This window comes from Podarcis vaucheri (genome assembly GCF_965113315.1).
Source record: "Podarcis vaucheri genome assembly, chromosome: 2".
In the NCBI taxonomy this organism is placed as follows: domain Eukaryota; kingdom Metazoa; phylum Chordata; class Lepidosauria; order Squamata; family Lacertidae; genus Podarcis; species Podarcis vaucheri.
This window is the reverse complement of record NC_138760.1, coordinates 19,912,732-19,926,233: the sequence shown is the minus strand read 5'-3', so window position 1 is coordinate 19,926,233 and position 13,502 is coordinate 19,912,732. Positions and strand designations below refer to the sequence as shown.

The following is a 13,502-nucleotide window of genomic DNA, read 5'->3' as shown; positions in this document are numbered from 1 at the left end:
CTCATGTCACCAGACTTCCAGAGCCTTGCCCACGAATGGTGGAACATACCAAACTCAGTGCCCTCCGTGTAGAAAGCTAATATGCCAAATCCTTTAGTTGTTATTCTTATATGGTTCATCCTCACTCCACCCTTCGAGGTTAGGCTGCTGTTCCCATTTTACAGATGGGAAAATGGATAGAATCTCATCAAAACGTCCATAGCTGTGCATGAATTAAAAGCACAGTCTCTTGGGGCCCAAGCCTGGACCATTAATTGTATAGGAATATCAAAATATGCCTCCATTTAATATGGATTTTCAAAAACTAGTTTGGGAAGCTTCTGGCCACAATTTGCATCTTTGGTTCCTAATACAGTTGACAATAGTATACAGAGAGCATGTGTAAAGGTAAAGGGTAAAGGGACCCCTGACCATTAGGTCCAGTCGTGGCCGACTCTGGCGTTGCAGCGCTCATCTCGCTTTATTGGCCGAGGGAGCCGGCGTACAGCTTCCGGGTCATGTGGCCAGCATGACTAAGCTGCTTCTGGCGAACCAGAGCAGCGCACGGAAATGCCGTTTACCTTATTCAGGATGCAAACGGGGCTCCGGAACGGATCCTGTTCGCATCCAGAGGTACCACTGTACTGGAAGGAATGCTACTGGAAGGAACTTTTTAATTTTGTTTTGAGAGCGAGAGAGAGAGAGAAAGAAAGAAAGAAAGAAAGACCTGAAATACAGGACAAAACCAGGGGCTTTATTTCACCCAAGTCAAAGACCCAGTTTTACACACCCACACACCCACCCTTGGCCATTTGTGTACACACGCACACAGGCTGGGAGCCTCAATGGCACCCCTCTGGAGGCTTCACCCGGGGCAAAAAACCTGGCTAGCCCCACTGTAGCTATGGCACTGGCACTTGTATCAGTACAAGATGTAGTGTTTTATAGTGAACTATGGGACAATCCAGTATTATACAGGACAGGGAGCAACCCTATTCCCAGACCTATCTGGAGATGCTGGGATTCGAATTCAGTACCTGCAGGAAAAGCAGATGTTCTGCCACCGAGCTACAGCCCTTGCCTGACTCTTCCTGATGTGCTGTTCTCCCCCAAGGAGCTGGCGCCGGCGTCCACCTCCGCACCGTGTGAGTGATGGCTGCCAGCCCTGCGTTACTATGGTGCCGCGGCGGTTAAGCAAGATAAAAGAAGGATGTTAATTGTGATGGATTTCTGCGGTGGGGAAAAAGCTAAGGAGAAAAAGGCTGAGTCTCCATGGTTGATATCATCCTTTATATCATTGTTAAAGAGGAGCCGTTTTTTGATATACAATGCATTTGTCATCTTCTTGTGCTTCCTATGAAAATGTGTACATAGTACAGATACCAGAGAGAATTCAACACTTTATACACTTGAAGGCATTCAGAGATCGGTAGTTGGGGGGAAAAGAAATTATAATGGCACAATATCAAGGCTTTTGATGCTACTGGATGGATATATCTACACTGAGATGGCGCATATAGAGAAGTGTGTACGTATTTATCTATACATATATGTACATTATATATATATATATATTATAATAATATATATCGTATATTTTATACATAAGAAATATAAAATGAGCATGAAGTAGTAAAAACGGTCAAATTAAAAAGGGGGGGGGGAAGAGGTCAAACTCGAGCCCTATCTTCAAAAGCTTTCAAGCAGAGAAGTAGAAAGAACCAAATTAAAACTAAAGAAAGGTAAACATATCTCCACCCCCCTCCTCAATGCAGAGACCCCCTGCTTCTTTCCAGAAAGGTCCAGCCCATGGCAGAGTTGCAGCGTCTTTGGGAAATAAGGGCCTCGATATATTCGGGAGGCTGAATACAAACAACAAACACCCCTTTCACAAGCAAGTCCAGACCGCCAAGCCCTGGAATAATCAGGATCGAAATAAAACAAAGCCTTTTCGAAAGGGAAAAGCAAATAAAACCAAAGCGACGATGAGATTTTATTGCAAAAGCTCTTAAAGATAAGGAGAACTTTGGACCTGGGAAGGCTGCCCATGCAGCGAATCTTGGTTAATGTTGAGGGAAGAGGCGGAACATGGCAGGCACGAGATGCTGTGGAGACCCAGGTTGGGAGAGGTCAGCCAGTTGCTTCCAAAAATGAAAAACCACCCATGTCGGCAGATCTCCTCTCCACCCCACCCCCAAAAAAATCTGAGAGCTGGCTCTGAAGGGCATCAAAACAAGCAGGCAAAAAGAGTCCTAGAGGCAGTTTTAGTAGCCATCAGGGCCCATGGCTCTTGTGGGGCTGCAGGTGGATATCTGGGGCACCTTCAGGTCATGTTTCTTCTCCAGCCCTTCCATTAATCCCCATAATATAAGCAGAATGTCTGTCTTCCCACCACCCCCTCTGCTTTTCCCTTCGCACCCACTGGGTCATAAGGCATAGGAGGAGCAGAGACCTAATCCAGAGCCACTCTGCCTCACACACACACAGACACACCAGAGATGGACTTGAATAATCCAGATTTGCATTCTGACTGCTGGTTCTTCCAGCCTGTTCAGATCCCAGCTGGTGTACTTTATAACTTGGACAGCTCCGTTGACTTGTGGGCAAACCCCAGCCGAACCACCAACCCTGGAGTGGGAGAAGGCATCAACAAATGCGACCCTCAAAAGGGAGGGTGTGGAAGACCAAGTCACCCCTCCCTCCTCATCCCTGCCTGCTAAGGCCTCTAGTTTCCAGCTCTGTCGAGCTGTACAGCTCAATGCAAAATTCTTATGGACCTCTCTCTCCTCCCAAAGAGACCAGGAGTGATTCACACGTGCACCTTCTCTCAGGACAAAGCTGGGCAGACAAGCTTGCCAGATTCCTTCTGCAAAACCAAATTCTGGCCAAGCTTCTCCACCAATGTCAATCCCTCTGTTTGGCTGAGCAGTTGATTGGGCAATCTCTGGATAACAAACCTGGGCTTTTCTGAAGGTGGTTTTCAATGGGATTGTCAAAACTGACTGACAGGGACTCTTCCAGGGTTTCAGGCAAGGGGCTCTCCCAGGAGCACTTGGGGGGTGCCAGGGATTAAACCTGGAGCCTTCTGCATGCCCTGCAGATGATCTGCCACTGAGCTATAGTAGGAATCAGGAGCAGGTGGGAGCCCCTTTTGTGAAGAGGTCATCCCCTCTTCATCCTGATAGTTTTCCACCACCGCTCTTGTTTTCTCAGGATGGGCACTGCGAACAGGTTGCGTGGGAAGCTGAATCAGTATATAAGGAAGCCCAAACCACTCTGCCTAATCCTTCCCTCCCCTCCTGCATGGTACTTGACCCTCCCAGCTTGGGAAAGCTCCCTCCCAAAGGATCTTGGTGACCTCCCTGTTGTACAATCAGGTGGTTGTAACACAGTTGTTCCAAAACAGGACATGGTGGTGGGATTCTGCAAATCTCCCGCACTGGGCAAATCCAGGAGGCCTTGCTTGCTAAGACTACTGTCATCATCACTCCCCTGAGCTGATTTTTATTCCTGTCTATGCTGACGATGTGTTAGAGCAAACGTTAAAAAACCCAAAATAAAAATGTTTTACACCATTAGCATGCAATTGCCTGGAGACCTTCTATGTGTTTTTTGGTGGTGGTATGTCCCTCAGCCCATCACTGCTGGAAAACTCCTGGCTGAAAGTTAAGATGGGTTATGCCTGCCAAATGCCCGTAGAAATTAAGGGGCAACAGGTTTTCTGTGTTGCACCAAAGCGGAGCTGTCATTGTCACTAGCCTGCAGGCAGGTCCTTTCTGTCCTTTTGTAGTGTGGTGCTGAGGCAGGAACTGGCACTGATCACCCGTACACATCTGCACAGCCAAAGAAATGATGCTGTGTCCCTTCTGCCTGTAGGACTGGGCTATAAGTTGCCATGCCTCTGTAGAAGGTAGGGGAGAGGAAACCCAGGGTCAAATTCAGCAGGGCAGGGTGCTTGCATCTTCTCCTTTCAGAAGCTGCAGAACCCTCAAGTGAGGCTCGTTTGAAAGCAAACTGGTTTTGTACCCTGCTGAGAAATGGCAGACTTCTCTCTGAACCTTACTTTCCACGTAACCCCTAAGAACATGCACAGAAGGGGCCCAGGGCAGCTCGTAGTAACACCAATGTTTTGAACTTTGGAACAGCTCATCTGCCAATCATTCCTCTGCCTCTCTTGGGGGGGTGAACAAGGCTGAGACCCAGACCAGGCTGGAGCAAAAGGGAATCAGGTAGTTGGGCGAGACAACAGGTGATATTCAGGTGGGCCCTCACAGTTCAGTTATGGTCTTGCTACAAGGGAAAGCCTCAGCTGTGGCCTCCCACAACACACAGCAAGGTGGTGATACAGATGACGGTGGGAGGGAGGGAATGGAATTGATGTAGCACCTCCTTTGGATACGGCAAGGGGCCCTTACGAAACCGAATGCTGCGGGGGAACAGTTTGGCTGGCACTCCTGTAGGTTCTTCTTGGCATCGACGTTGAAAGAAAAAAAAAGGGCCTTCACGCAAGGTGGCTGACACCAACAAGGCATGGGGTAGCGTGGAGGCCAAAGGGGGGGGCACATAGGCAGTCAAGACTTCTCCGCATGTGGACTGGAGAAGGCAGTATCCTCTCCTCCACTTGGCAGCTCTTCTGTTGAGTTAGGAGTCCGAGGGCACTCACAGGGACAAGAGCAGAAACTGGTGTGGACCTGGTAGAACAGATAACCCCCACCCCGCCCCCCACCCCTCTGTCCAGTTTGCTCCGTGTGCGTATCGCTGCCTTGGCCTGGGGCGGATGGGTTGAGGAGAGGCCGGATCCAGCTTGCCTCCCCCTGGGAGTCTTGAGATAGAGGCCCTGACGAGTCCGTTGGCAGGTTCGTGGGCTGGGCCAGGGCTGCTCAGCGAAGGTCCTTCCCTTTGGTAGTGTTAGTTGTACATCCAGTGGTCAGTTAGCAAGTAAAGTCCTCAAACGTTCCCCGGGCCGGATGGTGAGGTAGGATGTTGGCTGCGTACGTCATGCCCGCTGGGTGGCCTCGGATGCTCTCGCACGGATTCTGGGTTTGCAGCGGGGGGAGAGGAGAGAGGAACACAGTGGGCATTGCAGTTAGCACCGTAAATATGAAATGATAACGAATGGGGTGGCGTGTGCAGTTCCAGGATTTGGGGACCTTCTAGCAGTGCGGCGTCCAGGTTTGAGTGCTGGACGGTGACCCAGGAGACCAGGGTTCGAATCCCCGCTGGACCATGAAGCTCACTGGGTGAGCTTGGGCCAGTCACTGTCTCTCAGCCTAACCTACTTCATAAAATCAGGATCCAGGGAAAGGTCACTAAAAAAGGTCACATTTGGTGTGTGCACCCGCATAGGGAGATGACGATCATATGTAACCTTTGAATCAGCAGCTATGCTTAGTATCAAAACTTCCTTGGTTCCAGAAATTTCCGAGGGATGGTTAAGTTGCATTGTGCCATGAGACTGGAGGCTACAGAATGACTACTTCATTGTGCGATAAGCTTTTAAGTGGCTGCTGGTCATATTCTGAATCCACTCTTGGGGGATCTCTATGCTGAAAACTAATTTAACAGTGATTTGGCATTATACTATAGAATTACAATAGTTTGCTATATTATTAACCAATCCTGGTGTCTTCCAGATGTTTGGGGCTACAAGTTCCATCAGTACCAGTCGGCATGGTGGGGGCACCAGACTGGAGAAAGCTTATTTAATCCTACAGTTGTAAATAACAGTGACTCCCTCTTGCCAGGGCATCTTGGGAGCTGTAGTTGTGCATGTGTGTAAAGGTAAAGGACCCCTGGATGGTTAAGTCCAGTCAAAGGCGACTATGGGGTTGTGGCGCTCATCTCGCTTCAGGCCGAGGGAGCCGACATTTGTCCACAGACAGCTTTCTGGGTCATGTGGACAGCAGGACTAAACTGGCGCAACGGGACACCGTGACGGAAACCAGGGCGCATGGAAATGCTGTTTACCTTCCCACCACAGTGGTACCTATTTATCTACTTGCACTGCTAGGTTGGCAGGAGCTGGGAAAGAGCAATGGGAGCTCACCCCGTCACTGGGATTCGAACCACCAACCTTCTGATGGGCAAGCCCAAGAGGCTCAGTGGTTTAGCCCACAGCACCACCCGCGTCCCTATGTGTATGTGTCTGTGTGGTGCTGGTAAGGGATCCTTTGTGAAGAAGTGGCAGGCGCTTCTCCAAACTGCAAGTCCCAAAATTTGTTGCGGTTAATTGGGATAGTTAAAGTCGTATGAGCATGATATAATCAGTTACATTGCTAGTGCAAACGGAGGGGGGGCGGGGGGAGCAATGTCACGCGACATGGGAATGCACGGCGCAATGTGGCAAATAGCTTAGACACTCACGTGGCGTTTCACATCATCCAGACTCAGGGCTACCCCTTTGTCGCTGTTGTTGCTTTTGTGTTTCTTCTGGCATTTGCCGCGGCGAAAGAAGCGGAACTTGATAATCTAGAGATGGAAGTGAGGAGGAAGGCGGTCGGTTTCATGTAAACCATCTGCAAAACGGCCATGCCGTTTTGTCGCTTAAGACTGTGGCTGGTGCCTCAGAGCAGCGGAGAGGAAAATGGAGGGAAGGTTAGGGTGCTCCGTTTGCTGCTATGGGCATGTCTGCACAACGGTAAAGGAGGCAAAGATTGGGACCATCAGCATCTTGGTGCTGGGAGAACCTTGCTGGGAGACGCTATAATGCAGCGGTAGCTAACCCTCAATTCAGCGGCCCATTTTTCTAGTCCCCCCAAAACACCATCAATTTCAGCAGGGGAAGATTGAAATACAGCATGGGATTGAACAGAGCCTATGGCCCTGGTGGAGACGCAAATCACCAGTGTGGTGTAGTGGTTAAGAGCGGTAGTCTCGTAATCTGGTGAACCGGGTTCGATTCCCCGCTCCTCCACATGCAGCTGCTGGGTGACCTTGGGCTAGTCACACTTCTCTGAAGTCTCTCAGCCCCACTCACCTCACAGCGTGTTTGTTGTGGGGGAGGAAGGGAAAGGAGAATGTTAGCCGCTTTGAGACTCCTTCGGGTAGTGATAAAGCAGGATATCAAATCCAAACTCTTCAAACTCTTCTTCCTCCCTGATCATCAGATTCCTTGTTTGATGTATGGAGAGAAGCCGACCATCCTCTCTCCTTAGCTGATCTGCATGGGTCAGCTCAATTGTGTGTGTGTGTGTGAGCATGCGTGTGAGTGCGTGGCTGGCCACACCTATTTCTGACCATGCCCACTGGTGGCATACGGTCCCCAGAGGATTGGCCAAGGGGGAATGTGGTTTCCAGGCTGCAACGGGAAGGTAGCCCTGCAAGACTGCCTTAGCTTAGACGGCTGAGAACCCCAAGTAAAGATGCATTTGCAACTGTGAGGAAGGGGCATTTTCCTACCGCCACAAAGCATCATTAGATTCAGACCACTTTCCACCTCCCTAAGAGCTCAGAGCACCTCCCACATAGTCCCCAGAAGAGTCTCCCATCCAGGCCTTGTTTTAGCAGTGGAAAGGCTTTGTGTGCCTTTGAAAAGATTCTCTAGATGGTAAGCAGATCTGTACCCAATTCCCCATCATGCTCCAGGGAGCCAAACTCACTTCGTAGGCGTAGTCAAATAGCTCCAGCACAGTTAACAGGCTGGCTCCAATGAACAGCCCCATCTGTCCCCCGATGTCACCTGCAGGCAAGAGGAGAGGGGAGCAATAATCAGGTACTGAGAATGGGGCACATTTCTCTGGATCCCTAATCTCAACACTCAGCTCTCCAGACTTGGTTGGTCCAATCTATGCTGGCAGGGGAGGTCGGCAGAGACATGGTGGTTTAAGAAGCCCAATGTGGTCTGGAGAGAGGATTTCCCCTCCCCCCATAATTTTTATTAAATTTTCTGTTTTACATTTTAGAATATTCATTTAAACAACCTTAAAGTATCACTGACATCCCTCCTTCTCTTTCCATGGTTCATTTTGAACAACATAAAGGTAAAGGGACCCCTGACCATTAGGTCCAGTCGTGGCCGACTCTGGGGTTGCGGCGCTCATCTCGCTTTATTGGCCGAGGGAGCTGGCATACAGCTTCTGGGTCATGGGGCCAGCATGACTAAGCCGCTTCTGGCGAACCAGAGCAGCGCACGGAAACACCGTTTACCTTCCCGCCAGAGTGGTACCTATTTATCTACTTGCACTTTGGCGGGCTTTCGAACTGCTAGGTTGGCAGGAGCAGGGAGCTCAAACCGCCGACCTTCTGATCGGCAAGTCCTAGGCTCTGTGGTTTAACCCACAGAGCCACCCACGTCCCTTTTGCATAACATAAATCCCTGCATATTTTAACTAAACTAAACCATTAAGTATTCCATTATTACATCCATCAAAACTGTTTATTTTAACTTAATGCTGCCCATGTTTTCAAATATACACATCCCCCCCCCATATTCAATAAACATTTTCCAGTCTTCTTTAAACGTATGTTCTTCTCTTATTCTATATGTTAGGTCCGCAAGCAGCACATATTCCACCAGTTTAAATTGCCATTCTTCTTTAGATGGGACTTGGCTCGTTTTCCATTTTGGGGCTAACAAAACACGGGCTGCAGTGCTGTGGTCTGGAGAGAGGGATGCCCATTGTCTGACATTTTGCTTGACTTGCCTGCCCTAGGTTTGGTATTTATCAGGTACTTTGTGGAATAAATCAGGTGTTTGGATATATCTCCCCTGCCATTCCTCTCAAATGAGCCTGTTTTAAATATTTCTGTTGAACTCCCCAGCCTGGTCCATTGGATTGTTCTCTGACATGCCAACATGTGCTCCAAACTCCTGTTTGTCCAAACCTCTCCTGCTTTCCCCCAAATGGCAAGGCCCCACCCACTAAAAAAATCAAAAGCCATGCTTGGCTCCATCCACTGACCGAGTCTTGTTCAAACCACACTTTGGCAATCCTAGTTTGCCACCCTCCACTCGTTTCTGATGTCGCCATGCAATTACTAATACCTATCTTTACAGCCATATTTTTCTTTACAGCATTGGACTTTCCTTTCGCTTCTGGGCATATCTGCAACTGAGCAACCTTTCAGCTTTGGCTCAGCCGCTTCATCAGCTCTGAATCTACTTGTGCTTGTCCTCTGCTCTTCTCAGTAGTATGTTGGATGCCTTCCGACCTGAGGGGCTCATCTTCCAGCATCATAACTTTTATATGCCTGTTGTCATTGTCCATGGAGTTTTCTTGGCAGGGGTACTGGAGTGGCTTGCCGGTTCCTGCTCCAGGTGGATCACGTTTGGTCAAAACTCTCCACTATAACCTGTCCATCTTGGGTGGCCCTGCACGGCATAGTTCATAGCTTCTCTAAGTTATTCAAGCCCCTTCGCCATGGCAAGGCAGTGATCCATGAAGGGGCAGTGATCCATGAAGGGAATCACTGAGAGCTGGACCATAAAGAAGGCTGATCGCAGAAGAATTAATGCTTTTGAATTATGGTGCTGGAGGAGACTCTTGAGAGTCCCATGGACTGCAAGAAGATCAAACCTATCCATTCTGAAGGAAATCAGCCCTGAGTGCTCACTGGAAGGACAAATCCTGAAGCTGAGGCTCCAGTACTTTGGCCACCTCATGAGAAGAGAAGACTCCCTGGAAAAGACCCTGATGTTGGGAAAGATGGAGAGTACAAGGAGAAGGGGACAACAGAGGATGAGATGGTTGGACAGTGTTCTCGAAGTTACCAGCATGAGTTTGACCAAACTGCAGGAGGCAGTGGAAGACAGGGGTGCCTGGCGTGCTCTGGTCCATGGGGTCACGAAGAGTCGGACACGACTAAATGACTAAACAACAACATCTTTGCAGCCTTAAATGTTGGTGGCTGGTGCCCACTAGCCTGGTAGGGAGGAAAGTGGGAAGTCCAGACAGTAGGCAGAGTCTGAGCCCATGACAGACTGAACAAAATAATTCTAGTTTGGTCCCCTCCTGCTCCCTGTTGAGTTCCATAAGGGGGCAACACCAAGACTTAGGAGGAGGAAGCTCCCAGGCAATGCTACTCTCTGGGCTGTTTGTAAGTAAGAAAGAAGACAGGTGCATGGGGGGGGGGTGACTGGGGGCAGACTGAGGTTGGTGGGGCAGTGCCCAGTTGTCCTAATGGAGCAGCCTCCATTAATGGAGCAGGCTTAAGGATTGTAAGTTTACTTGGAGGTGGGAAAGGAACGTTGGGATTCCCCCATTCTGGCATTCTGCACTTGTGTTGTTGTTTTCCGCTCAACTGTAGAATGGCAAGCTCCGATTACATGTGCATTTTGAGGACTATAGGCAGGCACCAAAGTCACCCCAAAGGAGTAAGAGAAATTAGGAGGTGTGCATCAGTTGCTGTCCCCACCCTCAAAAGAAGAAGATAATCTCACCCAGAAGTCCAGCCACTTCGTATGCTTTTTTCTGTTCAATGGTCTCATAGTTCAGAGCTTCAAAGAAAATGTCCAGTACCAGGATGTTCTCCCTGTAATGGGAGGAAGCGAAGTGATTACAAGCTTCTAAAACAAGCATCTGCCTGGCAGTGACCAAAGTATCTACCCTCAACCAGCCTTATAAATAATGCCTAGCACCATCATGGGCACTTACCTGCCTGGACCCAAGATTTAGAGATGTAGCAGGTATCAACCTAAGGCGCTCAGCCTTCAAGAAACAGAGACCCTCCTAATATTTTGTAGGATAGGATTACCTTTCCAGCTGGTGGACCATATCCTTAGATTCCCCCCTAACACTGCCCTGGACCATTTTGACACCACACAGATTGAAATTAGACTGTAAGGACTAAGGCAGAGAGGCTTTGGAACAAGGGTCAGCAAACTTTTTCAGCTGGGGGCCGGTCCACTGTCCCTCAGACCTTGTGGGGGCCCGGACTATATTTTGAAGGGGAAAAAAATGAACGAATTCCTATGCCCCACAAATAACCCAGAGATGCATTTTAAATAAAAGGACACATTCTACTCATGTAAAAACACGCTGATTCCCAGACAGTCCGCAGGCCGGATTTAGAAGGCGATTGGGCTGGATCTGACCCCCGGGCCTTAGTTTGCCTACCCATGCTTTGGAGGGTTATTGTCTGGAAACCTTTATTTTGGCAGGGAGCTGTATCTTCACCTGCCCCTCATCTGATGCCACACATGTTGGGGAGCTAGGTGTGGCTTGACTGAAATGACCTTTTAAAAAATTTGCTTTCAGGGCTGTTGGGCCTGCTGCAAAACACAGCGCTTTGGGGATTCCCACCTTTGTAACTTTGGAGAAGAGACTCAAATTTGCACCCGTAGACGTAAGTTTGCACCAGGAATTTTGCATCATGGGCCTGTGCCCCAAATCTCCTAAGTACTCAGCAATGCCCCAAGCTTGCTGTTTGGGCTTGACCTCCCTTGCTCGAGCGCTGTGTGCAGAAATAATGATGGCAAGCAGATTGGACAGGCAGTGGTGTCTGCGGCTGAGGCAGGCAGCAACACTCACCCAATGTACTGCTCGCTCTTGTTGTATTTCTTGGCCAGGTACTTGGCTGATGCCTTACTGGGAATTTTGACCATGGAGAGCTCCTTGCCATAGCGGGTGACGTTGCAAGGCATCTCACACACACAGTAGTCGTTGTCCTTCTCCACCAAGAAGTCTGTGGCAGCAGGGAAGGAGAAGCAGATGTCAGTTCGAAACAAGAGTGGTTTGGGGAAAGAGATATGGGTTACTGCACTTGCGTTAAGCTCTTCCTTTAGAATCTGAAAGGGTCCGTCCATGTGACTCTAAGGGTCTTCCAACCAGGGACAGGTATTATTCATTCATTCATTCATTCATTCATTCATTCATTCATTCCTCGCCCATCTGCCAGGGTTTCCCCAACCACTCTGGGTGGCTCCCAACAGAATATTAAAAACATCAAACATTAAAAACTTCCCAAAACAGGGCTGCCTTCAGATGTCTTCTAAAAGTCAGATAGTTGTTTATTTTCTTGACATCTGATGGGAGGGCGTTCCACAGGGCAGGCGCCACTACCGAGAAGGCCCTCTTCCCTGTAACTTCACTTCTCACTGGGAGGGAACCACCAGAAGGCCCTCAGCGCTGGACCATAGTTTCCGGGCTGAACGATGGGGGTGGAGACGCTCCTTCAGGTATACTGGGCCGAGGTCATTTAGGGCTTTAAAGGTCAGCACCAACACTTTGAATTGTGCTTGGAAACGTACTGGGAGCCAACGTAGGTCTTTCAGGAGTGGTGTTATGTGGTCCCGGCGGCCACTCCCAGCCACCAGTCTAGCTGCCGCATTCTGGATTTGTTGTAGTTTCCAAGTCACTTTCAAAGGTAGCCCCAAGTAGAGCGCATTGCAGTAGTCCAAGCGGGAGATAACCAGGGCATGCACCACTCTGGAGAGACAGTCCGCGGGCAGGTAGGGTCTCAGCCTGTCTACCAGATGGAGCTGGTAGACAGCTGCCCTGGACACAGAATTGACCTGCGCCTCCATGGACAGCTGTGAGTCCAAAATGACTCCCAGGCTGCGCACCTGGTCCTTCAGGGGCACTGTTACCCCATGTCTATGTCCACATAGACACCATCATCATATTTTTATTATTGATATGCCGCCCATCTGCTTACCAAGAGCGGGGTCTGCACACTCCTTGTATTGCTCAGGGGTGCAGTAGGGAGCATCACCTGCAGGGAAACAGAAAAGCAAGCAAATCACACCACAAAGTTACATATCACGGTGAGACTCTATTCTGACCTCCTGCATTCATAAGCAGTGAAATTTAACCAGGGAGGGGAATTTGCAATGTTCTGCAAAGCCCACACATCTCCCTGCTTTGCATGAGTACAAATGGGATTCCTCATCCTACCCATAAAGGTGAATTGAAAGAGGAGGGAACAACTTGCATGTTTAAATTGCTGCAGTTTTGTGATAAAGGGGTTGTGGCTTCTCTGCACCAGGCGATCCTTAAACTCCAAGAGAGGCTGCGTCCCCCACCTCTCTCCTTTGTTCTGTCCACTTTCACTGCTAAGGAAGCCGACGGCATCTTTTTAGAGCTGGCATTTCCCTGGTTGAGCTGCCCAGATGATTAACCTTGCTATGCCTTTGCATAGCTCCATGGTTTTCTCTAGTGGCTTTTCGATGCAGAAGTGTCTCCTACACAGCGAGGGAAGGACATTTCAGCTCCCTGCCCCCTCTTAAGAAGCTGAGCTCTGAGTCAGCTGGAACATCTTGTATTCCTCATTACAGTGGGACTTCTGGTTGTGAATCGGATCCGTTCTGGAGGCCTGTTTGCAACATGAAAAGAATGCAACCTGCAGCGGCGTGTCTGCACACGTGCAGGTTGCGATTCGCTGCTTCTGCGCATGTGCGTGACGCCATTTTGCGCTTCTGCGCAAGCGCAAGCGCTGAAACCCAGAAGTAACCCTTTTCGGTACTTCTGGGTCGTCGCGGGATGTAACCTGAAAGAACGTAACATGAAGCGGATGTAACATGAGGTATGACTGTAATCTTTTGTGGTTAGAAGCTTTTATCATTCCTAATTCCTGTGTGGAGATCA

General features: G+C 49.3%; 2 protein-coding genes across 5 annotated transcripts in view; both read right to left on the bottom strand.

Moving 5' to 3' along the window:
• GPD1 (glycerol-3-phosphate dehydrogenase 1) overlaps positions 1–8,033 on the bottom strand; it is a 53,041-nt gene extending 45,008 nt beyond the window's left edge. Inside the window, exon 1 of the mRNA XM_082212673.1 lies at positions 7,953–8,033. Within this exon, the coding sequence (XP_082068799.1) occupies positions 7,953–8,018 (66 nt within the window). The 5' untranslated portion in view covers positions 8,019–8,033. The remainder of the gene's footprint in view (positions 1–7,952) is intronic.
• The window catches only part of ASIC1 (acid sensing ion channel subunit 1), a 230,007-nt gene continuing 217,759 nt past the window's right edge, over positions 1,255–13,502 (bottom strand). For all 4 annotated transcript variants that reach the window (XM_082212580.1, XM_082212582.1, XM_082212581.1 and 1 more), the window contains 6 exons: positions 12,574–12,630; positions 11,448–11,601; positions 10,358–10,449; positions 7,578–7,657; positions 6,343–6,447; positions 1,255–5,015 (listed from right to left, as the gene is read on the bottom strand). In XM_082212580.1, the coding sequence (XP_082068706.1) occupies positions 4,911–5,015; positions 6,343–6,447; positions 7,578–7,657; positions 10,358–10,449; positions 11,448–11,601; positions 12,574–12,630 (593 nt within the window). In that variant the 3' untranslated portion in view covers positions 1,255–4,910. The remainder of the gene's footprint in view (positions 5,016–6,342; positions 6,448–7,577; positions 7,658–10,357; positions 10,450–11,447; positions 11,602–12,573; positions 12,631–13,502) is intronic.